Source organism: Falco rusticolus, chromosome 9 (genome assembly GCF_015220075.1).
Source record: "Falco rusticolus isolate bFalRus1 chromosome 9, bFalRus1.pri, whole genome shotgun sequence".
In the NCBI taxonomy this organism is placed as follows: domain Eukaryota; kingdom Metazoa; phylum Chordata; class Aves; order Falconiformes; family Falconidae; genus Falco; species Falco rusticolus.
The window spans coordinates 36,681,165-36,708,001 of record NC_051195.1 but is presented as its reverse complement, the minus strand read 5'-3'; the positions used below and the strand labels follow the sequence as shown (position 1 = coordinate 36,708,001).

Genomic DNA, 26,837 nt, shown 5'->3' with positions numbered 1-26,837 from the left:
CAGGCATCTGGTGTTGGATTCATCCATCTCACTGTTAAAACCTGTGTCATTTCTCCACAAACTACAGAGCTCTTCCCTAGAAAAGTGTAATTGGAAGAGGAAATTTTTGGATTTAAGATAGCAACTGGAATAATCCTCTCATCGTGCCATAAAGTGAAAGTGGTACTTCTGTATCTCTGTTTCTGCCTGGAAAGCAGCCACTTCTTGAAATTCAGTTCCAGCGAGCATCTTCTAAAGGCAGTGAAGAACAGACATCCCTCCTGGGGGTATGTCAGCTCTTATTTTCTGTCTTAATAAGGACAGCAGAATTTTTTTTACACTGTGAGAGGTTTGGAGCAGACTGCCGTGCAGTGCAAAATGACAACTGAATTTTCACACCATGCCTCCCAGTAGCTGGTAAAAGGCAGCTGAAATACTTTGTTTCCGCTGAAAGCCTTCTGTGGATGCACCTGCTGGTGGTGCAGGTTCCAGTACAGGGGAGAAGGAAAGCAGGAGGCTTATGCCAAGGATATAAGCTCTGTGACTGCATCAGAAAGCATTCAGACAGCAGCATGTTTGGAGTTTTGGGTGCTGTCTTATGCTGCTGGGAGATGTGGCAGCCCTTTGCCGTCTGCACAGTCTATTCAAACCAGATGCAAACTCTCAGGGTGCCAACAGCGCTCCTGTGGCTGTGCCTGCTGCAGATCTGAGCCCAAGCGCATGAGTTGCCCGAGTACGTGCATGAAGAGGGCAGTCAAAGACTGAGGGGTAGAACAGGCAGTGATATGTAGCAGTTCCTCCTGGCTCTCTTCCCAGACCCTCCCACAGTTGCAGTACATGTGTTCTCCTACTCTTGATTTCCTACTCCTTGATTTCCATCTCTCACCTTTGTCAGGACAGAATTCCATGTTAGCCCTCAGCTCTGTGGGGCCCTGTAAAACCCTGGAATCACCTCCATGGGGAGTTCAGCATGAACAGTCTTTTCCTTTGAGAAGTAAACAAACGACCAACAGCCTTTCAAAAATTAAAGATTCATTTGTTCAGTGAAAGCATATCTTTAGAATAAACAGCTTGCACACTTTTCTGGGTGATTTCTGACAGGTCTCAGAGACCTCTTTCTTTGAGTCATAGAAGATGTCTGTTGGTTTTGGGGTAGGGTGACGTTCCCCTGTCAGAGTTGTCACAGTATGCTTTTAAATTATAAATTTCCTCAGGTTTTTGAATTAAGACAGTCCAGTTAAAGGACTTCCTCTAACTATGAGAGGAGAATGGTATTTTGGAAGGCTTGACAGAGGGGACCCCTTTTTGTCACCATTGCCGTTTTCTGCAAGAAGCATTTGGACTAGAATTGTGATCTTCATCCTTGTAACATAATAGATAGCGAATACTGTATTCTTGCAATATTCTGCAGTTCTGCTATTGTCACGTACAAGGATTTGACAATATTTCTTGTTCTCTGTCCTCTCCTGGCTCCTACTGCCCAGGAGAACTTCATATTTCCCTGAGTAATAAATACTTCGCAGAGCTCAGGAGCTCTTGAGATTATCTGCTTCTTTTCCTTCTCTGGCTTCCATTTCAAAAGTTTGTGTTATAGCCTATGTTTAGTAAATTTTATCGTTTCTTAACTTAAAAAAGGGAAATTATTATACAAAATCCAAAAGACCTGATGAGTATGGATTTAAATAAGAGAACCAAACAGTGTTTACAGTCCCAAAGAATTCCAAGTTCAGGCTGAAAATACAAATAATAGATTATAACAATAATGTATAAAATACAAAGTATAGAAATATCCAGGTAAAACAATCTGTACTCTTAGGTGGGTAACAGCAACCCCAGGAAAAATAAATTGAGGCAGTCTGACCATGCTTAGCAAAGGCATTCGTCTCAGTAATTGTCAGCCTAGCCTCTATAACAAATTAGTTCATCTAATCAGTGACCACACAAATGCAGCAGTTCTGACTGTAGGCAATGCAACTCCACAAAATTTGTTATTCAGAGCATGCTGAAAGTAAAAGTCACACTTCCATTACAATTCCAGGTGCCACATTTGTGGTCTTGCTTTTCAGAATGGGATAATGCCATGGTTTCTAAACAACCATTAGGAGGGAGCAATGTTACAGGCTGTACTTTATTTCTTATCATAGGAGGAGCTTTATTGATAGGTTAGTAAAGAGAAATGAAGAATCAAATGGATTCTGCTTTGGTCCAAACCAACTTGCTAAGTAGCATGATGAGCTGTGTGTGGGATGGATAGCCAGCTTGATTATTCAGTCCGAGGACCTCCCATTCCAACAAACTTCAGCAATAGCTCCATTGTAAACCTTGGCATTGAGTTGAACACTCAGAAACTGATGATGTATTTACTTTACTGGATTGTTTCACAAAGTTTGGTCTGAGTGACTTGCAAAATGTTATATGGGATGCTTGTAGCAGAGCTGAATGCAAAAGCATTGACCTTCGAGTCCAGGCCTTCTATTTGTATTCTCATGCTTTTAAGCACAAGACCGTTTATTCTCTACAATCAAATACAGGAAAATGAATTCATTAGGAATTGAAGTTCTTTGACAAGACACTGGACTGAGGGGCAGATTGTATTAGTGTTTTAAACTTAACCTGTGCATCCTTGTTGCATTAAACTAACTGCTTTTCCTATACTGAATAATTTTTAAAAGTGACTGATGGCTGATGTTTAAGGCTAAAGGACTTCTTAGGGCTGTTGTGCTCTTTATAATTTGAGATTTTAAAAGTGTAGCTTTCAGATTTTTTTTTTTTTAAAGTGTACTTTGACAAATGTTTCCTTTTGATTTCAAGATATTTAAATAGAAATTCTAATTGCAATGATGACTGAACTCCATACAGAAACTGTGAGGTCATGAATAACTGCAGGCTTGTTACGGTGAGTCTGGTGCTGCAGTTTACTGTCAGGCACGATGGGCTCCCTCTCATTGATGCAGGCAAGGATTCAATGCGGCATTCACAAAGACAGAATGAGAAAGTGTGTAGGTCTTTGGCATTTGGGAAAGGTTCCTACCAGCAGTTCTGGTCTTTCTCAGTGTATAATACCTGCACCATTTTGGAATCATGGAAGCGTTCATTGGAAGCGTTTGTTGAAGATCCATCTAGCCTGACCTTCCATTTGAAGCAGGGTTATTGCTAACACCACATCAGCAGTGGCTTTGTTTAGCAAAGTTTTAAAAATCTCCAAGGACAGAGATGCCTCCCTGGGCAGCAGTTCTAGTGCTGCATCACCTTCCTAGTAAAAAAGGGGTTGTTGTAATACCCAATTTGAATTCCACAAGCTGCAGTACGTGGCCATTGCCCCTTGTTGTACCCCTGGCAAGACTGAGGATAGTTGTGTTCTGCTGTCTTTATAACTGCTCTTCAGACAGCTGCATCGCTCCTTGGCCGCCTCTTTACCAGACTAAACAAGGCCAGCTCCCTCAGTCTCCTTACAGAATGTGTTCTCTAGCAGCCCTCCTTGAATCCTCTCCACTTTCTCCATGTCTGTCTTGAACTGAGGAGTGCAAAAGTGTTCTGTTGATAACCTTCACAGAGCTCATTCTGTAGCCATTACTCATGGAAATTAGCGGTCATGAATACTTATACCAAGAAATAGCAAGGAAGTGCTGTAGTAGAGGGCTGTAAGTGATTCTAGTGGTTTCTTTGGAGTTATTATTATTATTATTAATAATAATAATAATATTACTAGTTTACGCAATGATTACACATTTTCATCCCAGCTTTTGAAGTTGGTATCCAAGAGTTTCTTCCACCATAAAACTTAGTCTAATTATAAATGAAATGTTAATCTAAACCTCTTCCCTCTTCAACGTGTATGTTCATGCACAAACTCTTTAAATAGGGAGTAGCGTTGCTATTAACTGAAATTCATTTATATCTTGTCTGGTGATGTTCACCGCACCGGCTATATGTGTGTAAGTGTGAGGTACCTTATATCATCATCTGTCCTGATTTCCTGTAGGTTAGAGGATTTCACCTGAAAGCTCCCTGCACAGGAATTCATAGCTTGTGAGTTCTGCCTTGGAAGTGCGAGCAGCTGTGACCAGTTAATTCAGCCTAGTGAAGGCTGGTAGGAAGGCGGTGAATTTTCTGTGGGTTAGTTACTTTGTATGAGTTTCTGATATAGGCAAACCCTGGGAATCCACAAGACACTGTAAAACCTAAGCTCTAGTATTTTAAAAGCACGGAAAAAATGTATAAATATATAGTAACAATATCTACTTTGTCATGGTAGAACCCAAGATAACCTGGGGTCTAAAAGAGATGTCTCAGGATAATCCCAAAGTCCCAAGGACAATCTGAAGGCCAGTTTTTACATTGGGGTTCATCCTATGTCTTTCATGTTACTTAATCACTTGTGCTAATGCAAAGTGAATAAATAAAAGCTATTACAGGGGTCTCTCAACTTCTAGTTTTGTGCCCTCTCCATAAACCAATGGCTTTTCTACTTTTCATCTTCCATAATCCGTATTTCTCTTGTCTGCAAAATGAAGTTACTATGATTTTACCATAGCCTGAGATTTTCATTTGTGCTCTCTCAAGCAGCTTTTTCACAGAGAGATGAGTATCTTTGTCCTGTCACTTAACTGTACAGATGGGGAAGCTGACACTGAAGGAATTCTGCAGCTGTGCTAATTATCCACTATGTTCTCACTTGTGAAATGCAAAATATCAGTGGCACCTAATCAGAATAGGATGAAGGGCAGCCTGTGCTACAAATCTAATTTTAGCTCAACGGGCAACAATAGTGGAAAATGTATGCATTTGTGTGTAGCAAATGTTGTTTAAGAGAAAGCGAAAAGCCCTTGGTTCTGTAAAGCAAGAAGTGCCTCAGTGACATTGTAGATGTTAGATCTTTCCAGGATCAACCATCACCCAAACGTTGTGTTGACTAGATTTAAAAAAAGAGACAGGCGTTAATTCTCAGTTTTCATCTTGGCTCTTAAATTCTGAGGATGAGGTTTTGAAAGGAGGGGAGCACCCAGCAGCTCTTCTCCTGCCTTTGGCAAGTGCAGCCTCTTTGCTGTCATCACTAAGAGGAATCTGGGTGCCTTTGAAGATCCTGTTCGTTTTGTGGCTCTTCAGCAATTTTAAGAATCTGTCTTCGAACAGATAAGTGGACTGAGCTAAATGGGCTGTCTGCCTTCACTCTGTTGTATTTATTCACAATACCTAACGTACTGCAGTACTTTTCGTCACTCTAAAGCCGAAGCTTTGGTGTATATGATGGCATAGTTATTTTCAAGCATTTCTTGTGAAGGCTTTGTAAGTCTCAAGGCTGAAGATTTAGCAAAACTGGATGTGTTGTGCTTTTCATGCAGCTTTGTGATATCCACTAGTCCCACTCCCTGCCAACCCAGCTCCCCCTTACGCGCCTCTTTGTGATAGTGCTGACAGTCTTTTCCCATGTTGCTCATCTTCCCTGGCAGGCTCTGCCTCTGTAATTAGATCTCAGTCATTTATTTGTGACATCCCAGTTTGATGCCATAAAACTGGAGAAAGTGCTAGCTAGTGAAAAAGGAGGAGGATTAGAGGAGCTCACTTACCAAGGCACTAAGTGGATGGTGTTATCATGAATCCGTTAACACAATGAACTGATTAGTTTAAACAGTGTAAATTTCACAAGGCACTTAATTTCCAACTGCTGTTTTGTGTTGCCTTGATTCAGGCACACAATACTTTCTTCATGCAGGCTGTGTGGTGCTTAACTTGCAATCATGGCTTTCCTATTGTTACTAATTATAATAAATATCTTGGAAAATAGAAAAATGTTGATGTTAGTTCACAGCTGCTGTTTTTTTGGCTGAATGATGTTGTCCTGCAGAGCTTCATTTCCTAATGAACCACATTATCTTTACAGAGCTATTTTGTGGAATCCAACTTTTGAATTTTATCTCTGGTGCCTACAAATGTGACTTTAGTGGTAAAAGAGGTTTAAAAGGTTCTTCCCAGAAGAAAAGATCATTACACTCCTCTGGTCTGCAGCATTACTTCAAAAGTGATTAAAGTAATACAGTTGGTGGAGGTGGCAAACTATGGAAGCAGGATGGGGACCCAAGGCTGTGGTGGAGCTGTGATGGAGCTGTCCATGCAGCTTCTGCACGTGCTACGTGTCACATGCAGAAACTGAAGCTTGCTCTGTGTGGCTGGGACACTGAACTGGAGTTGGGGTGTTGTGAAGTCCCACCTATTTGTGGGTTCCTGAGCAACATTAGCCAAGGCTTTTAGCCTCTGTGCCTTGTTTTTCCAACTGTCTAATGAGGGTGGTTCTTCTCTTGCACATTTTCATCTGTTTAATCTATTTGTGCTACATTTTTATATCTAGAAATATCTTACTAATTGTGAATGCAGTGCCTATGGCACTGACGCAGTACTGAATTGGGTCTTAGATGACTACGAAATTGATCAAAGCAGAAAATTAGAATTCATCCAATCAGACCTCCTACTTTGTTTCTCTTTCTGAATGATTGAATTTAACTGACATGAAAGTAATACCCTATAATACTCTATACTTAGCTTACAAAATGTTTTCCTTTGGTGGCTTTCCATGCACAGAGGACAAAGGCAGTAGTATACATATTTTAACAGATAGGTAATCTGAGCTGGTAAGGAGTACAGTCTGCCAGGATCATCTCACTGGTTAGCAGTGCAAAGAAAGTAAAATTCACTTCTCCTGATTGTAAGCACAGTTCTTATCCAGAGAAAATGCACTTTTTAACATTTGTGAGTATACGTTGGAATAATTTACTTATTCCATTTGACCTGAAAGTGATGTATCAAATGTTAGTAAATGGGTAAAAAATGAGGTCTTGATCAGATTATTTTCTCTAGTTCAGAGAATTTGCCTAAACTACTCCCTAGACCAAAAGGGAATCAAAAGGGTCAGAGTGGTCTCTGTGCTCCTCTTGCAGCGATGAAGACCACCACTCTGCAAGTTAATGTGTTAGCACTGAAGTAAACCCAGCTGCGTTTTGCTCTGGCCCTTACTCTACATCCTAGTGAAATAAGGGGTCAAGACCGGATCGCCTGCATAGATCTGATTAATCCTAAATCTGTGTGGTGCTCCTTTGTACCTCTGTTATTTCCTATATGTACTGATTTTTAACCATTTTTTAAAAATTTTTGGATCTTCTTCAGAGGCTGTGTTAAGATTAATATATATTTTCACCATATTTTCGCTTTAAGGAAGATGATGATTTTATAATATTATATACAGATGCATCTTAACAGGTCGAGGCTTTTGTGCCTATGTTGTCATAACACTGAGGTGCAAGAACCGTCTGAATCTAGTCCTGTATAACTGTGGGGTAAAATGCACCTTGTCGCTTATTGTATTTCTTTAATGTTTTCATCTTCCCAACCCCCCATGCTGCAGAATAACATTAAGGCACATCCCTCTGTTGTCGGTCTCCTCAGAGCCTGCCTGCATGGGGCTAGTTTAGTCCCGTGAGCTGCTGCTTTCCTTCCTGGCTTTGCAGAGTAGCACCGTGGGCCCGTGGAGCAGCCTAGGGGCTTGCCCACAGATTCAGTTGGGTTTGACAGCTGTGCTATAGACTGTTCTTCCTCCACACATCCTCAGGGACATAAAAGCTAATTATTGTACATACAAATTTAACACAAGTACTTTCCTTTGGTCAGAGGAAAGTGCTTGAAAAGTCTGCATGAGACAGGGCAATGTTTTGATCATTGCTGTTGTGCCCCTAGTTTAGTTCCATTCTGCAGGTTTGTCCCTTTTTAATGATCTGGTTCCAAAAGTAAGCTAGACCTGTGCAGTGATCTTGTGAAAGTGTATGTGCCTGCCTATGTTATCACCCAGTGTTGATGGAAGGGCAGAAGCTTCAGAAATGGTTGAGTAAAGGCTGCAGTGTGCAGGAAGGCATGGTTGTGTGTTCCCTGACAATGTGAAAAGCTGCAGTGTGAGCCGAGAGCCTCCCAGCCCTCGTGGCAGTCAGCCATGGTATTTTAGAAGGTTTAATATTCAGAAAACAAGGTTGATGTGAATTTTTCAATTGGAGAGATTTCCAGACAGGTCAAGCTCAAGGAAATAAAGGTGAATACAAAATGCATGGGACTGACTCCAATTAACATACAATTCTAATAATAAACCAGCATCTTAAACTCAACAGATGGAGTACGTGGATTGGGGTTTTTTTAGTATTTAAGACATTTGTATCAGTCCTTTTAATCAGTTCTACAACTCGAAGATATGGGTGCACTCCATGCAAGGCATGTTCCTGGTGTTACAAGTCAGTCTGATGTATCTCTCTGAATATGTGAAAAAGGAAATCTAACTGTTGCTTTCAATAGTTTGAAAGGATAGTAATAGGAAATGTGTGTCTTGTCAATGATGGTGTATTTCCTAATATGCTATTTCTTTTGAGGTCACTGTGGTGTAATAAATAAAATCTACTAGAGAACAGTGTTTTGCCTGGCTGTGTTATGAAATACAGGAAATACTCCAGCTAAATGCTGATGCTTCTAATTATGGCAGCTTTCAGAGATAGGAGCTTTTTATCTAGCCTACGTCGTGGCTTTCATTGTCTTCTAAAAGTACTTACAATATTTTATTATGATGCTGTCTTTAAGGCCATATACATGACAATATTTAAAAAAACAAAATCAACGTGCATTGCTTTTTTTCATTGTGCATCATGGCATGTAAGGCTGGGTTTTAAACGTAGCATCTTTTAATCTGTAGTAATGAAGACTCTGCACGTGGAATAAGTGAGTATCATTTAGTTCTCTGGAAGTGCTTGGACTGCTTATACTGAGCTTCAGTCCAGACCTCAATGTTTGCTAATGATGAATCAGTTTAACACTGGGCAGCTGATGCTTTTCAGGGAATCAAGAATATATTTGTGGTCAACTGTGGCTCTCTTCTGGTGACATATCTCTGGCTATAAGAGGGCAAGTGCACTGAGTTGAGAATTCACCTGCATCGGATGGTAAAGTTATTTGTGCTCAAGTATGTGAAGCTTTGAAGCACTTTGAAGTTTGCTATTGTTGATGCATCTTGGTGAATGAACAGCAATGCACTGGCACCAGCTCACAGACTTGTTTTACTGGAGTGAGTGAAAATCTGGGATTTCTCAAAGTATTAAATCCTAGTCCTCGGGCATATGAGCAAAGTGAGTTTGGGGCAGTTTTGTGAAGTAGTTGTTTTCATAGTGTTCTTTGCTTCTTCCAGGTCTATAAATGCAGCAACATCCTGCAAATAAACTCGTTTTTAAGAACTTTCTGGTGCTCAAAGGATTTTTGTAATTCCATGATGGGTTTTCCACATTTGCGTTTTTGGGAATACTGGTGTCTGTTGCCTTCGTGTTTCATAAGTGATGGCTGGGTTTATGCTGCTAGTGATTATGATGGGAGAAAGAAAAACTCCTTGGCAGACTGAAGACATGGCTCTGTTATAAAGTCTGCTGTAAGCTACCCTAGGCAAGAGCAATGTGATGCATCTATCCCACTGCCAGAATGATTTATATAATGTTGAATATTGAGACATTGTTTAGATCTGTCCTGTTACAAGCCTGTTACCTTGTGAACCTCTGTTCTTAGTTACAGTTGTACTTGGGCAGCAGTGGGTAAGGGTATGGAGTGAGGCAGATAGAAAGGAAGAAATGTAAAATACACAAATTCCCAAATGTCTACAGTTAGTATATCACCGTTTCTTTGTATTGAGTGCCTATTGTTGTCACTCCTTTTTCTCTGCATGCTCGATGTTTTTCTGCCTTCTGTCCCTTTCTCCTTGGCTGTAATGATGGGACAGAGGTACTGCCTCTGAAGTTTTCATCTTCTCAGAGCTTGTATTAAAGCAACCTCCTTGCTCCATTCCTCCTTAGCAGTATGTATGTGTTCATGTTTCTTTCTCATCTCCCCTTCACCCATTTTCTGTGCTGTGTATAGATATATGTACAGTAATGTGTTATATCTGATGATCTAAGTAGATCATGCACAAGGTATGAAATAGAGTCAATATTGATCAATATATATATATCTACGTACATTTGTGTGTGTACCTATAAATATATATATACACATGATTCCTAGTACCTTTCAGTGTATAAGATTCTTTGTATGGTCTTTTTATAATGTGAAATAACACATTCTTCATTGTAACTGGCCCTTCAAACTCTGTAAGGGAAGCTTTTTAACAAAAAAACCCAACTTTTTTTCATTAAATTCTGTTAGGATCAGCTGTGCTTTGAACTGGTAAAAACTGTAATTTCTGTTGAATGTTTTCTTCAGGAGATATTTTAAGCATGCTAAAATAATATCTAGAGAGAAAAAGTGGCAAGAATAGCATCTGCTATACTCGGAGGGTCTGAGAACATGGATCTGAGTCCATCTGCTCCAGGTCACTGCCTTCCTCTCCTGACGTGCAGGCTGCAATGTGAAAAGTTCATGGTACAGACTACTGCTGGAGGAGGGGAGGAAGCAAATGTTATTGTTAATGGTTTACTGTTTTATTTTAGCAGAACCAGCCTTGGAAATTTGTCCCAAAATCCCCCGTAGAACAGATGACTTTGCAATTAATACAATCTGTTTTTTCCCCTGCCTCAATTTAGGAAATACCAGTGCATTCCCTGTGTGTGCATCTCAGTTCTTGTCACCTCTGAAAATGCTTTATGATATAGCCTTTGGATTTTAAATACCCTTAGCAGCAAATTATATTTCTCTAAAATACAATTTTCTCTTTTAGTGCCTAGGTTAGACACGAGACTTAAGAGTTGCTTTGTCTGTGCTACTAACATATGCCCAGTACAGGGACCAGGCTGAGCACACAAGTTAATCCACATTGCTGGATATTAAAAATAAACACTTGGTGCTCTTGCAAGATGTGATAATGGATTTAACATATGTGAAAACTGCAGCAGGGTAGGAGGGAACTCTGTTCATCGTACCCTTATTGGACAGGGCTAAATGTGCTGGGCTTAAAATTGCAGCAAGAAAGATTCAGATTAGGCTTTTAGGAAAACTTTCCGAAGGCAAAGACAGTAAAGGGCTGAGTTTGTACACAGAGACCATACATTTTTGGAATTCTTTAGCACATTAGATAAGTATATTTCAGGGAGCAAGTACTCAAGCATGTCTTGAGTGTTGCCCTTCCCAAAGCAACAAATTAAAGCTTTGTGTGTGGAAGAGCTCAGCTGGAGATAAGTGTCGTTGAAGTGAGCTGGCATGAAACCAGCCCTGCTTGTGCCTAGTACGTTGAGATCAGTTGGAGGAAAGATTGGGTTTATACTAAAGCACAATGCAAGAGCTTCATCTTCATCCCCAGTACAGCTCCAGAACTTTTATCTAAGCCTGTGGCCTGTGCTGCCAGCATGCTTGTATCCAAGTGATGGCAGGAGAGCCTGGCTGGGACCCATGCTTGATCAAAAGTCTTTTTATATCTTTGAGTGTTACTCTGGCTGCTGTAAATCTGTGTTTTCCAAATTGTGGACGTTTGATTGCAAACATTCTTTTCAATATAATATTTTTTCAATATAAGTTGCCACATAGCTGGCAAGGTTTGATATTCTGTGGTATTTGCCCAGCATTCTCTTTCCCAGACAGTTCCACTAATTTTAGATCATGCTGTCGAGTCCAGTGGATGCAACCAAAACAGAAGGTTTCGCCCGACAGCAATAAAGGATGTAAAGTGACCATAATCCCCATCATTGAGATGATTAGTTTAACCCTTACTTTCTTATTGTGGAATTTATTTGTTGTTTTTCCTTTTTTATTATCAACAATGAGAAAGATGCTTTCTATAAAAATCTATTTATCTTGTTTATGAAGATGAAGAGGGTAAAATGAGTCCATGAATGTGAAGGACAATTTTATGTCTCCAAGTTTTACCTCAGTATTGCTTTTTGAACAAGTTTTACTTTGAGTTGCTAGCTGCAGGTATAAACTAGCCAGCAATTCCCATAGCCCACAGTGTAGCTGTATGAAGGAAGCCAAATTCCAGTCCAGGTCCTGCAGCCTTTCCATGTGATTCTACCTTTTTTTGGGGATGCTCTGGAGCCACCACAGTGCGTGTGTATGAATTGAAGTGAAGATTTGCTCAAAGGCTGACTGTGGAAGCAGAAAGATGTTCATACGTATATTCATTTGCTAGCATGCTTTAGTACTCAGGCATTTAACTGAAAAACAGTTAAAGCAGGTAAACCAAAAGCTGGGCAGAAATAGTTGAAAGATAACGTTACCTATTTTAACAGATAATCATCCAGTAGGGAGAAGTACAGGAGAAAAGAAACGAAAACACAATCTTGTCAGTTGCTTTGGTATTTTTCTTTAAGCCCACTCTCAGAGTGATGTTGTTACATGAGATCTTGTGGCTTCTTGAAAATCTGTGTGTCTGAAGGCTGAAAATCCAGAACAAAAATATAAAGAATGGCAAATGTTGGTTTTATAATGTGGGTTTACTTTTAGGCTTATTCTCTCTACGTTTTAGGAACCTGCCCTATTGTATTTTGAGTCCTTGAATATACTGGGCATTTTGGAGATGTTATAAAAGTGAATGTGCTTAAAAGCAATGGATTTTGAAGCAGAAAGTGTTGGTTGTAAGTCAGAAGATGCATTACTGGCAAAGCGTATTGTATATTCCTAGTAAGCTACACAGTGCATGGAGTCCATTTCGGCAAGGACTATGTATATCTGGGATATAAAGGCAGGCATACTTCAAATATCGCTGTGGGGAGGAGAGGCCAAAAGTATTTCTTCATTTCTTAAGGGAGGTTGGGCCCCCTCTTAGCAGGCAGATTCACGGGTTAATTAGGAGTTCAGGTTTTAGGCCATTCGTTACAGGTTCCAAAACAACTTTCTTCCTTTCTCCACCTGTCAGGTACAGCTGCTGGGTTAGACAGCATGGTAAGTGCATGCACACCTCCCTGTTCCAGCCTGTGAAGCTGTGCTAGACATTGTGGGCAGGACGGTTCCCAGATCAAGACCTCGAGCCCATGGCAGTAGCTCCTTTGCGCGTTGAACTCGGAGGGCTGTCCTACCCGAACCTGCAAGCTGGGGAGAGGCTTGTTCACTTGCTGGAAAGGGTCTGCTAGGCTGCGGTGTTTCCCACCCCACCTCTCTGATCGATTCTCTCTCGCAGGCAGGAATGGCATCTCCTGAAAATCCTGAGCAGTTGATCATTGCCCTGGAACCCGAGGCTGCCTCTATCTACTGCCGAAAGCTCCGCCTGCACCAGATGATAGACCTGAGTAGTAGGGCGCCTGTCAATGGTTATAGCCCAAGTGACACTATTGGAACTGGATTTACACAGGGTACTTCTTCTATTAACTCACTTCATTAGATTCTTATGCCTAAATTTGCTTTGTCCATGAGGGATGTTTTTTTATCTTTTCTTGTTTTCTTAGCTTTCTTAAATGTTTCAGACTAGCATCAGTTTCCTTTTATAACTGTTTTGCTGTTTGCTGTAGTTAGACTAGTTTAGTTATTGAACTGTCAGACACGTTTGTGTGCACTTGAATTTTAGCATGCAGGTAGCTTCATTGCCTTGCCTTTACTGAGATGTTGTGGGAGTCTTTTAGTATTTTCACAATAGTATTTTTCTGCTTTAATTAAAATCAATACTTCATGTTGGAACATTTTTTTAATATTTCATTTGTTGAAAACAATTATGTGTTTGATTAGCTGCGTTATTGAAGCAGTGTTAAATTGGATCTGCAATGAGACTTTTAGGCTGAGGTGTTCCAGAGATTTGGCAAATGCTTTTTGATGTTACCTTTATGAAATACCATTAATTACTTTCATCACAGTTTTGGAATATAGCAGTGAATTTATCTGTGAAGAGCAACTAGATATGGTACTTCTGATTTATTGACCTGGCATGTTGCTAATATCAGTGTCTGAAGACTGACTTACAATGAGGGACATAGGTTGGATTATAGTGTAAGTCACTCTTCAAAAGATCCTTTGTCACTAGGATTTTTTAGCTTGGTATCCTACATGAGATTGGAGGAAAACAGGAGAGAGAAAAACCCCCAAGTAAACAAAGCAGCAATAAGATGTGACTGCTACGTACTGCACAGATTTCCCGTTTGTGTGGACTCTATCAGTTGCACTGATATCGGTGGTAGTGTGCCAATCTATCCCAGAAGGAATTTTTCGGCAGAATTTGTATTTTATTGTGTTTGTTAGGTCAAAACAGTACAGGCAAATGGAAGATTAAGCTAGTAAAGCTATTCTTCTACTTACCGGAGGGTATTTTTTATAGGTAGGCGGAGTCACTACATCATTCTTTCAAATCCATGCCTCTCCCAGCCAGCGCTTGTCAGATGTGTTCAGTGTTACCCACGCGGAGCACAGGGCACAATCCGTTTTCAGGACACAGTCCCTTCAGGGGCCCTCAGCATCTATACCCTCTCGTTCATGTCCTGAACTGTTCCAGTTCCATGTGATTTTACATGAACTCACTCTCAGGCTACACAACGATTTACCCTTGGGTAAATAATAAAAGACATTAGTTTCATTGGTTAAGGTTTTGATGCTGGGCAGAATCTGGCAGACCATGGATTTCTGCTGATGGGCTTTTTCTGGGGTGGGGGTTACTCTTCTCCTTCATGACTTTGTATGGTAAAAGCTATTGTGGATGAGAAAGGTTTTGTGTCAAAATTAATGAAAACAAAGTTTGGAGTGAATTAATTTGGAGTTCAAATTAAAATTTTGTAAGGGCATGGCAGGCACCCAAGATAAGCTGAGAACAGATTAAGGAGAAAAAAACCCCTTTAAATATAAACAGAGGGAAGCACTCCAAGGAGCATATTATTGCTGTGAAGTCAAAACAAAAATTCTACTGTTTGTAGTAACCAGGATAAGCATACTTCAGCTGTGGTTAAAGACTGGCCCTTGTGTTCACTTCTCACCCACAGGAGTGAATGAAAGGGCTCCCACTGACTGCTGTGGGCGCTGTGTCAGGCCCTTGCTGGGACCTGGTGCTTGTCCTGCCGTTGAACGCTTTGTCGTTGACGCTGTTGCTGTGCTGCTATGCGGCGAGGCTGATGTGGCTGGTCTGCATCGCAGGGTCTTCGTGGGCAGGGGGAGGGTGCCCGTGGGGCCACTGGGCTTTTCCTGATGATGGGCACTACAGAAATGACAAGCCAGATGCATTCAGTGATTTGCATCCTGATACTGTTGTAGAGGTTGATTTAGAAGCCTAGTAGTAAAGGCTTTCACTACTCTGCTTGACTGTTCTGCATCTTTTAAACGTGTAAGTAGCAATTAAATCTTGTAAGTTAAATGATCCTTCTGATAGTATTGCTAGATGGCTAGAATTTTTAATCGGTGTCTATTTAAAATATGATGAGGGTCAGACTTGGTGATCACTGTGGCCGTAAGGAGTTCTAAACCTGAGCAGCAGTGCTTTTGGCTGCTTGTTTTGGGACGGACCAACACCCTGAAAGGCTGGGGAGGTGTCTGTGCCTGAGCACCCAAAATCAGCAGTGGCTTTTGGAAACAGGGGGGTTCTCTGCTGAGCCCAGGCAGTGTGGGTTGACCTGGCAGTGGGCTGGGGATGTTGCCTGGTGGCTGCCAGCTTGCCCGCTTCCAGACGGCGCTTTGAAAACCAGAACAGATTACAAAAAAACCATCAGACTGGCTTATAGTTTTCATATTAGGTTATGGGGTTTAATCCAGTTAGTATCAAGGAGGATCGCTGTGGCTGACAAACGTTTTCCCTTCTTTCTAGAAACAATGTTAGAATATTCCTGCTTCTCGTGCAATAATTTCTGTTTGTTTTGTTAAGAAGTGACACATACAGATCTGTTGGCCTGCTTGCACTTGTTTCATGAATTTACGATACAACTTCTTCATGCTTTCTTATACTCAGTGGTTTTTTTTCTCTGTCAATGACTAGCTAAGGAACATGTCCGTCGTAATCGCCAGAGTCGTACCTTTATGGTGGAAAATGTCATAGGAGAAATCTGGTCCGAACTGGAGGAAGGTAGTGTCTTTTCCTGAATAAACTTAGCTCTCACTGGTATTATATTGTGGGCAAACAGTGTGTTTTCCACAAATGTGCTGTTCACTGCATTGTTCTCACAGTCATTATAAATAGGAACAGAAAAAAAAATACAAATTTGTGAGCTGCTTTTAGTTACTAAGGCTGAACTGAAATTCTGTATGCATTAGCAAAACATAGTTTGTTAAGGAGATGGTAGTAAGCAATCTGGATTTAAAAACGCAACCAGAATATTTTCCTCAGAATACATCTTGCCATAGCGTTAATTTGGTAGCCCACTAGAACGTACACCAGCAGCATGAGCGATTCCGCTAATCTACTTTTCATGTGTGCTAAATCAATAGCTTTTGACATCTGAATTTCATACTTGTTATCAGTCATTGCATTATAATTTCTAATAAAGATCAAGTCTTCAGCGTAGGTGTTCATGATTTTCTGTAAGTCATTATCTTTCATGGTGGTAATGCCCCTGAGAAGCTTTCATTGTGGTATGCTGTTGTGATAATGCCAAGGTAAATACCATTTGCCTATTCCTTGCCAAACTAGGTGACCGTTACATCGTTGTTGACAGTGGAGGAGGCACAGTAGATATGACTGTCCATCAGATTAGGCTCCCTGAGGGACATCTTAAGGAGCTATACAAGGCAACAGGTAATGTCACTTTCACCGCTTGCTTTATTTATGTAATATTTTGACTTGTCAGTGAAGAAAATGTATGCTTCATTATTCCTACATTTCATTAACAGTTCTTCCTGAATTAAGACCAGCATTCAAAATTAGTATAACCTAGCTGCTGGTCAGCAGACATGGCTAGATCACTCAATGCTTCTGATGCTTTTGGATGGTAAGCCCCACATTGGGAGGGTAAAAAACTGCCATCTCCTGTGTTATTCACTTCCATTCAGGCCATGACCTCCTGCCATGGTCCTGGTCTGACTTCTGCTAGTAGATTCGTCATCTTCCTGTCACCTCTGTATTGCTACCCTGTCCAGGTATTCGGAGATGTACTGTGGAGATGTGAATAGCTAAGTGTCACAGCAAGATCATTCTAAAGTGACTGTTGGCAGAACAAAAGTTTCCCTAGTTTTAAGGGGGATCTTACATATTCCAGTAATTTCACAGGCAGTGTAACAAGGAGGGTCTGCCATCCCCTGGGAAAAATGCACAATGGTCAGTTCCTAACAAAGATAGAAAGTGCAATTCCTTGAATGGTGTTTGCATCCTGAACTCCAGATCCCCTTTGACTTTGTCCTGCGGCTAAGATGTTAAGCATATGACTCAGCCTATTATTTGTTGCTGTGACTCTATACCAAGTTAATCTTAATCTGTATGGTTCATCGCTGAGCCTTCTCAGTCTTGCTGGCAGTAAGACTAATTTAGGATACAACCTAGTAAGAGCAAATGGGACAGTGTACATCAAGTCTACTCCTAAATATGACTAACCCACACCTTCTCATGTGTGGATAAAGAGGCATTTCCTCTGCTTCCATTAAAAACATTTCTGTTTTATAGTGGTAGTATTACAATTGCTATGATTTTAAGTGAGGCAAAAGTAAGATTATGTTCTGTATTAGATCAGCTGTTACATTTAGGAAAGATATCTCTTTCTGTAGACCTTCTCCCATGACAGTCCTAGTAGTGTCAATCTGATGTGTATTTGGTCAACTTGAAATCTAAGAAGCAGTTAAGAATATTAAAACTGTGTTTTGTTTGTAATGCAGGTGGGCCATATGGTTCTCTAGGTGTGGACTATGAATTTGAAAAGCTCCTGTGTAAAATATTTGGAGAAGATTTTATTGAGCAATTTAAAATCAAGCGTCCTGCTGCCTGGGTAGATCTGATGATAGCATTTGAGTCCCGTAAACGGGCAGCAGCTCCAGACAGGACCAATCCACTAAACATCACTCTGCCTTTCTCCTTCATTGACTATTACAAGAAGTTTCGAGGTCACAGTGTGGAACATGCCTTGAGGAAAAGCAAGTGAGTAGATGACTGAACCCAAATGGATGCCGAATTAACTACAGGTAGCAAAGACAAATAATAAGATATCCTAATTACATGTAGACTGGAAGATAATAATGTAAAAATGTAATAATATAAGGATGAGAAAATGGGATTGCCAGAAGTGCAGTTTCCAGAATGAAAAGTTTTGACCAATCTCTTGAAAAAGCTTTTCTATACAAGACTTGCACTCTTCTGAAATTGATTTCTATGCCATCACTGCATCACTTTCTGAATTTGACCACATATTTTGAGTCCCTTATGTGTTAATTAGGAACGTCGGATCTAATACAGAATTTGACGTCTAAAAGTTACTTATCTAGAACCTTAATTTTTAGAGGCCTGTGCCCTGGAACAAAACCAGGATGGTGAGCAAGATTTGTAAATATGTTCACGGCTTAAGAAGAGTTATTAATAATATGAGATCACTGGTGAAAACATACACTACTGCATAAAGCTCATAAAGCTCTGCAAGGGCAAAGCATTCTTCTTTTAAGTAATGGCAGGCTTTCTTTTATTCTAGTATTTTACCAGTTAGGTAATCAGCTCGGTAGGTGGGGAGACATAATCCCCTCCAGAGATTTTTTTAATTCATGATTTTCAGTATCAAGAGGGCACCATAAATGATGAGATCGTGGGCTGCTATAGAAAAGGAAGTGAAGAGAAAGTAAAAGTGGCATTTTGCATCTTTTGAGATTATATACTACAGGAGACCTGGAGATTAATGGCATAAAAGAGAACGAACAAGAGAGCTTGTGAATCTGGGGCAGAATGCTTGAGAGCAGGAGATGTGATATTTAGTACCTGTACCTTGGCTTCTTTCTGTGTTTTTTTTTTTTAAGCCAGTGAATGTTGAATGTTCAACATGCAAGCTGAAACTCCTGCATTTCTTCCTAAAGTTATTGATAAATGTACTTTAAGCCTAAATGACTTGGAATCCAGCTCAGAGTCACTTCCTAAATGAGACTGAGGTTCCGAAATCATTAAAAAATTGGAAATATTCCCCCTTGCAAGACCATCTCCTTCTTATTAATAGTCTTAATGGTGAATTTTAGAGGGAATGCTAAATGTTCCCTTGGAATAAAATAAAATTCATTGGATAACAGGATAGAAAGAGTATAAAGGCAACATATAACGGGCATGAATGAAAAGGAGATTGCCGAGCTATATGGATTTGTATCAGTGATGGAATAACATAATGCCTGTATTCACTTAACAAATGCTATGCCTCATTAAAAATGCTCTGCTCCCTTCTGCCTCGTGAGGCTTCCCCTACTTGCTCATTCTCCTTGTGCGTTTCCAGCAGCTTTGGCCTGCTGCTGCTATAATCTAAATGCTGCCCTTCTGGGGATGAATCAGTGCCGTTTCAGATGAACGAGCATTGGATTGTCTGCCAGCTGTTTCAAGAAGCAGCTGAGCATTGGTAATGCTACAGAAGGCAATCAGGCAAAGAAAACAACAATTAGGCAAGCAAAAACAACAATTCTTCCTTGAAATTTAGCATTGCTGCAGTTGGTATGTGGCTAGGGTGAGGTGAGGCACTTTCTTCCAAGCAAAACGCATGCAGATTTTGTAAACTCATTCACTTATTTATTTAGTGTGTCTTGTGAGTGCCTGGCTGTTTCTTACAGCTCAGCTGTTATGTTTTAATGTCCTTTCCAACTGTTCTTTTCCAGCGTGGACTTTGTGAAGTGGTCTTCCCAGGGAATGCTGAGGATGAGCCCAGATGCGATGAATGCTCTTTTCAAACCTACAATTGACCAGATCATTCAGCACCTTAGTACGTATCTGCATGTAATTCCCCTTTCTGGCTGAGCTGAAACTGAAGCTTTGCTTACCTGTTTCAAACCAGTAACTGGAATTAAAGTCAAACAACCCCCCTAGTACGCAGTTTAGGAAAATAATTTAGTTCTCCTCAGTGGAAGGTCACATTTATTCATGACTATCCAAATCACTGACATCTCTAAAACACAAATAATAATAATTGATGCATCATGCTAAAAGTACTTCCAGGCATGGCTTAAGCAGCACAGAATTAATTTATCCAGTAATGGGAAGTGACATAAGCTTATTGGGAAATTTATTATTTAAAGTCTTCCTGGTGGAAGATCATATTTGTATCAAGTAGAATATAATATATGTACAGAACAAAGTATTGCTGTTCTGTACATTACAAAGCACTAATTGAATTGCATTTGGCATGGGATATACAGCTTTGCTTATTGTATGTGAGGAATTATTAGGTAAATTTCAGAGGTCACAACTTAGACTAGTACAGAACAGCTTATATGTGAGCAGGGAGGGAGAGACCTAGAATTACAATAGTTGTGATGGATAACTGAGTTGTGCTGCCTCAGTTACTTGAACTCAGGGTAAGCCTACAACTGAACTGTATGATATTCTTGAATGTAGGAGATGTGGGCTTAAGCTAAGAAACAACATCTGTAAAAATGTAAGGAGGTATTATTTTGCAGATGGTACTTATTGTGGTTGAGATGTTAGGGTCAGAAATAACAAGTGAATTTTAAATGGGGTAACTTATCTGGAATGCCATAAAGGGTATGTGAATCGATTAGGTTTGGGAATATCTCACTGATCCCTGAAGTGGCAAGATGATAATAATGTGACTGGCAGGATTTCTTTGCAAGAAATCCCTGTCTCCCTTTACTGGTAGGAGGTAAATAAAAATTCTGTTCTAAATGCCACTTCAGAAATATTGTATGCTTTGAAATAAGTTTCCATTCACAGTGAAATATAGGAGAGACTACAGAAGTGGAACTAGTGCATGATGAGAGTGGCAGTGTGGGATGCCCACATAGGTGTGGCAGTTTCAGATCTTGTGTGTGTGTGGGGGATATTCAGTGCACTTGGGCATTAGGAGTTTCACCCCCATTGCCTTGTCACAGTGGATTTTTCCCTACTGAATGGGCTCTGTTTCTGTTTAGGTGATGTGTTTGATAAGCCAGAAGTGACAAATGTCAAGTTTCTGTTCCTGGTTGGTGGCTTCGCTGAATCCCCCTTACTCCAACAAGCTGTCCAGAGCGCTTTTGGTTCGAGGTGTCGAGTCATCATTCCTCAGGATGTGGGGCTCACTATCCTCAAAGGAGCTGTTCTCTTCGGTCTAGACCCTGCTGTCATCAAAGTGCGGCGTTCACCTCTCACCTATGGTGTGGGTGTGCTCAATCGGTTTGTGGAAGGGAAGCATCCACCAGAGAAGCTGCTGGTCAAAGATGGCACACGCTGGTGCACTGATGTCTTTGACAAGTTTATCTCAGCTGACCAATCTGTAGCCCTTGGAGAAACTGTGACACGCAGTTACACACCTGCCAAACCTTCTCAGTTAGTAATAGTGATCAATATTTATAGCTCAGAACAAGATAATGTTAGCTTCATCACTGAATCTGGAGTGAAAAAGTGTGGCACCCTTCGCTTGGATCTCACGGGAACTGATGCTTCAGTGCCAAACCGGCGGGAGATCAAAACACTTATGCAGTTTGGGGACACTGAAATCAAAGCCATGGCCATTGATGTTGCCACCTCTAAAAGTGTCAAAGTTGGTATTGATTTCTTAAACTACTAACAGCCCATTTTCCCCACCACAGCCTGTTTGTGAGACTGATCTTCCACTATTCCATTTTTTGACTTTCATATACCACATAATCACCTTGAATTTCAGCAGGCTATATGAGAACAGCTAGTAAGGTGGGGTATGTCATGTTCGTGCCTTTGATGACCAAAGGCTGGATGTTGAAAGACCCTTAAAAAGTTTTGGGAGCAAAAGTTCCAGAGGTAGTAAAAGTTCCCAAATTATTCAAGCATGCTTAAAGATCTACCTTTATTAAGTAAATACTGATTATTGTTGGCACCTGGAGATTAGTTTAAAAGATATAAAACTGCAGTCTATTTGCCTTGTTCTTGTTCTTCCTCTTCCTCCCAAGAAAAACTCCCTAACCCATGTGGTATCTGTGTGAGGTACTTGTTTAAACAGCACCATCCTCTGGCAACGGAAACAAATTAGTAGTCTATAGTATTCTTTTGTTCTTTCATTTTTGCCCTGGGCTTTCAAAATTTGTAGTGCTGAAAGTCAATGACTTAAAGAAATGGGAACTGAGTTTCTTAAATTCTTAGATCCTACTGAAAAGAAGATCCTCAGGAATCCTTAAAATTAGATTTAGTAAATATATATATATATATATTTAGGAGCCTCATATTGATTGCTTCAGTTTGAAAACAAAGCCTTTATTGTCCAAACTCTCAGAACAAGCTGTTGGATTAAATAGCTAGTGTTACCCTCATTATGCTTTGGAAAATTATTAAGAACAAAGCTATTTCCCTTTTGGGTATTGTAAACTTTCTTTTATTAGTCTCCATCTGAAATCATAGAATCACAGAATGGTTGAGGTTGGAGAGGACACCCATTGACTGTCTGATCCAACTTCTCAGCTCTAAGCAGTGTCAACCAGAGCAGGGTACTTTGTCAAGTTTTGAATATCTCCAGCGATGGAGATGCCTGAAGTCTGGGCAGCCTGTTCCAGTATTTGACAACCCTCACTGCAAAAAAGTTTTTTTCTTATGTTTAAAAGGAATTTCTTGAGTTTCAAATTTTGCCCATTGCCTCTTGTTTCTTCACTGGATACCTCTGAGAAGTCTGACTCCATCTTCTGTACTGTTTCCTACCAGGCCTTTATACATGTTTCTAGCATTGCCTGAATCTTCTCGAGTCTGAACAGTCTCAGCTTACTCAGTCTCTCCATCATCTTCATGACCCTTTGCTGGTCTCAGTCAGGTATGACCATGTCTCTCTTGTACTGAGAAGCACAAGACTGGACCCAACACCCCAGATGTGGTCTCACCAGGGCTGAATAAAGGGAAATAATCGCTTTCTTTGACCTGCTGGCAATGCTCTTCCTAATGAGGAAGGCTAATAGGAGGCTATTGGCATTCTTTGTTGCAAGGGTCATGCTCAGCTTTGTGTCTACCAAGACCCAGAGGGCTTTTTCTGCAGAGCTGCTTCCCAGGCAGATGGCTGGCAGTGTATACTGCTGCATGGGGTTGCTTCTCCCCAGGTGCAGGATCCTGCTCTTGCCTTTGTTGAACTTCATGAGGTCTGTCCTGTCTGCACATCTCTCCAGCCTGTTGAGGTCCCTCTGACCCATCTGGTTTACCAAGCACTTCTCCAAGTGATTATATTTCTTTTCTTGATAATCCCTGTGTTAAGATTTGGAAGTACAGTTAGGTGATGGCTGTCCAGGAAGATTTAAACAAGTTAAGAGAGAAAACATCCAGATCAGAAGTACTGTAATATGTTTTGAATAACAGAGGTTTTAATTAAGTAAAATGTATTTCTGGGTTGAGTTGAATGGCCAGTAAATTGGAAGGCAAAAGAATGAAACTACAGATAGCATTAAATAAAGTATTCCATACGTGGCTACAAGCACATAACTCTAATGCAGGTGAAATACAATGATGGTCACAGTAGCATCTTGTTTGCCAAGTAACTTTCTGAAAATGTTTTCTTAAGCATATCCACCCGGAAAATTTCTTCTGCAACTGGAAGAGTTTTTATTTTGCAAAATGCTACAGGTGGATAACTTCTGAAACCTACAATCTGTATCTGCCATGAACTGATAACTTCAGATTCAAATCTAAACTCCACTCCAAATTGGCAGAATGATACTAACCTTTTGAATCACCCTAAAATGCTGACACTTTCAGAGCATTTAGTTTTACAGAGCTGCCTGATTACCTGCTGGAATTCATTACATTTTTGAAACTTTGCAATGTTAATTGTTAAACTAAACCTCCTTTCTAATACATTGAGCATAAGTTAAATTCATTACTGACACTTTTGGGAAAAGAAAGCATTATGAATTATTTTACTTATTTACGTTCCAGTCCTGCACTTAAGATTTTTGTGTTTAGCCTGGAGTTTTGCCACAGTAAAGAGCTGCAGAACTGATCTACTGCATTTTGCCATTGAGTTTTCTGTGTCTCCTGCAGGATTCCCTAGTTGAATGTGAAATCTCTTCTGCATTCAGCTTAAAAAAAAAAAAAAAAAAAAATCAAAAAAAAAAGGACTATGGAGAATGCTAGTCACAGTATCTCGCTGGATACTTTCTATAATTACAAAGTGTGCTTGCGAGCATTCAGTTTCCTGCTGCCTGCTAAATGCTTTAAAAGCTGAATACCAGGATTTTTTTGTGTGTTGCTTTCCACGGTTTACAAACAAGAGAAACTTTAAGATGAGTTATGAATGATATAATTTTATGTATATACAATATTTAAATATTGTACAGACTCTTTCTTTCTACAGTGCTATTTTCTTGTATAAAAATGCTCTTTGCCTCTGTTGATTTCATTCAGCTGTTAATTTTAAATAACATAGTTTCTCAATCAGCTTCTGTAATTATAGGCTTTTAACGATGGTAAGGTATGAAATGTAAAAGGCTGATCTTATAATAATAGGAAAGAAATGTTGGTGTGTCAGAGAATACAACGTTCTTCCTGCAACATAAGTCATACCAGTTAAGCATATTGCACAGATGCAGTAGTGTGTTGCTGGGATTTTCATTTCTTTGTTTCAGACAGTGACCATTCCATCTCCAGCAGTTCATCATAATAATGGATGAATCCTCCTGTAAATCCAAGTTAAAAAATAGATTTATTGATCTGGATATAAAGCTTTACTAGGTTTTGGGGTTTCATTAAGGATATTCTCTAGTTTTTAAAAAAACAAACACAAAACTACCTTCCAAAGCCAGGCAACACGGATTTATTGTAGCTGCAGGTAAGACCCAGTCTCTGTCTACCACTACCACCTACCAAAAGACAAAATTCTTGAAGAAAAGTAGGTTTCAGTGTCTTTACATCCTATGTTAAACTGAATCGGTCCAATTCTGCACAGATTTGTTTCTGGTGGCCTTAAGTTAACACAGAATTTGGTTTAATAAATGGCTGCAACCTCCCCCGCTCCCCTCTGGAGAGGAGGGCGGTGAACTGCGAGATCAGGTGGCCCATGATTTTTGTGCTGTTTTCAGCCTGTCTGCAGGGAATGCTCAGGGTATTTTCTGCAGCTCTTCTGAAGCAGAGTTCCCTGCACAGTACCAGTTTCTGCCCTTTCTTATTCACCTTTTGTAAGATCCCATCTGGATCCAAGCAGGGGTTTGTTGCTGAAATTACTGTAACTGTAAAATGTGGTTTACATATTTTTGCACTTCCTCATTCAGTCTGATGAGAGCACTATCAAGCTTATCATTGCAGCGCACTGAACTACCGAACAAACTCCCAGCTGTCCTTGTTGCCCTCTTTAATTCTAAGAATGGAAATTAGCTTGTCTCTAAGGAGTTAGAATTGTAAGTAGAATATTAAGCTGTGGTCTGTAGTCTATAACCCAGTTAAACAACTTTACATTGTAAGTGGCATGCGGATGCCCATTTTGATAAAGGAAGTTAGGCTGTAAAATTAATATGAAATTTATTAGGAAATGAGTAATTTTTAGAATAGTTGTTCTGATACCTTTGCAGGAGAATCCCTGCGGAGCATTTTTTGGTAGGGGTTTCAGATGACATTGTGCAACTTAATGTTGAAAGGAGAAGGCCTGCTATCCTTAGGGAAAGCAGAAGGTCTTGGCAGAAGTTTTGCTCTGAGCAGCAACTTGCCAGTTTGGGTCCAAGTTACTTAACTCTAGGCTCAAAGTTAGCAGTTAATTGTGATGGAATGATTAATTGTGCTAGAATATGATAAATGTGCAGTGGTGGTTAGGGCAGTCTATGTTGGTATGAAAATACCAATATTTATTTATATACAGGAGTTTTAATGCATTATTATGAGAAGGCTAATTATATATTGCAGAGATGTAATCGCCAAGATAAGCTGCATATTTATGATACAAAGTGGCTTAAGCGGATGAATAGTATAAAGTTGTTGGGCATAACGTCACAGTACTCACCTGCTTGAAATAGTCTTAAACTATACTATAAAACCAACCATTGTGGTCTTGTTCACCTCTGTGCAAGATAAATTCAGGTTTCACTGATGTTTGGAGCTGTTCACAACTTGTCTGGATTGTATCTTGAGTGTTCTTGTGTCTTCAATCATGTCAAATAAAATACCGTAAAAGTATTTATTCTTTTTGGGTGTTACTATTTTCTGAAAATGGCTATTAAAAAAAAAAAGTGAGAAAGGATAAGTGGTTATACTTGCATTTGGATGCTCCTTCATATGCGTAACTTAGCAAAAGTGACACCAACTGTGTGCACTGCTTGTAAGATTTATTCAGCCTTTTAGATGTGTGGACACCTACGGGCTTTGTCAAGGGCTTCCAGCCCCCTGTGCAGTGCGCACAACTCTTTGACAAGAGGCTGCTGCATTTTTAATTCACTTGTGTACTTTCTAGGGGGGCTTTGGATGCGCCCATGGGAGAAGTCTACTCCTGGTGATTACTCAACTTCTGTGAAAGTTGGTGTAGCTCTGAGTAAGGTGTCTGTTGGAGTTAAGGCAGAAAGGCTTTGGACAATACCGAAAGCGGATTAGGTATTTTCTATAATGATGCTCTGAGAGAGCTAAGAGATCAAATATAAAAATCGATATATCAGGGAGGTCTGTAGTCTCTTAGGCCTTGTCAAAGTCTGGTTTATTGTTAAAATTATTATCAGGCCAATAAGCTGGCCAATAACCGGGTATATTTGCATGAGAGTGTACATCTTTAGTGTGTGTTTCTAGACCTAGGAATGTTTAGTAAGGTCCAGCTGCACTGAGAAAAACAGTTTGTGCAATATTATCTTTTTCTTCGGACTGTTGCAGGCCATGTCCCTCTAAAATTCGGCAGTGTTGGCACTAGCTGTGGAGACCATTCAGTGGTGTATGTGACCCTAGTCTA

General features: G+C 40.2%; 1 protein-coding gene across 2 annotated transcripts in view; it reads left to right on the top strand.

Moving 5' to 3' along the window:
- Window positions 1–26,080, top strand: part of HSPA12A (heat shock protein family A (Hsp70) member 12A) — a 93,082-nt gene extending 67,002 nt beyond the window's left edge. For both annotated transcript variants that reach the window (XM_037400190.1, XM_037400191.1), the window contains 6 exons: window positions 13,091–13,262; window positions 15,854–15,940; window positions 16,505–16,609; window positions 17,680–17,938; window positions 19,636–19,739; window positions 20,905–26,080. In XM_037400190.1, the coding sequence (XP_037256087.1) occupies window positions 13,091–13,262; window positions 15,854–15,940; window positions 16,505–16,609; window positions 17,680–17,938; window positions 19,636–19,739; window positions 20,905–21,539 (1,362 nt within the window). In that variant the 3' untranslated portion in view covers window positions 21,540–26,080. The remainder of the gene's footprint in view (window positions 1–13,090; window positions 13,263–15,853; window positions 15,941–16,504; window positions 16,610–17,679; window positions 17,939–19,635; window positions 19,740–20,904) is intronic.
- Window positions 26,081–26,837: the final 757 nt, after the last annotated feature.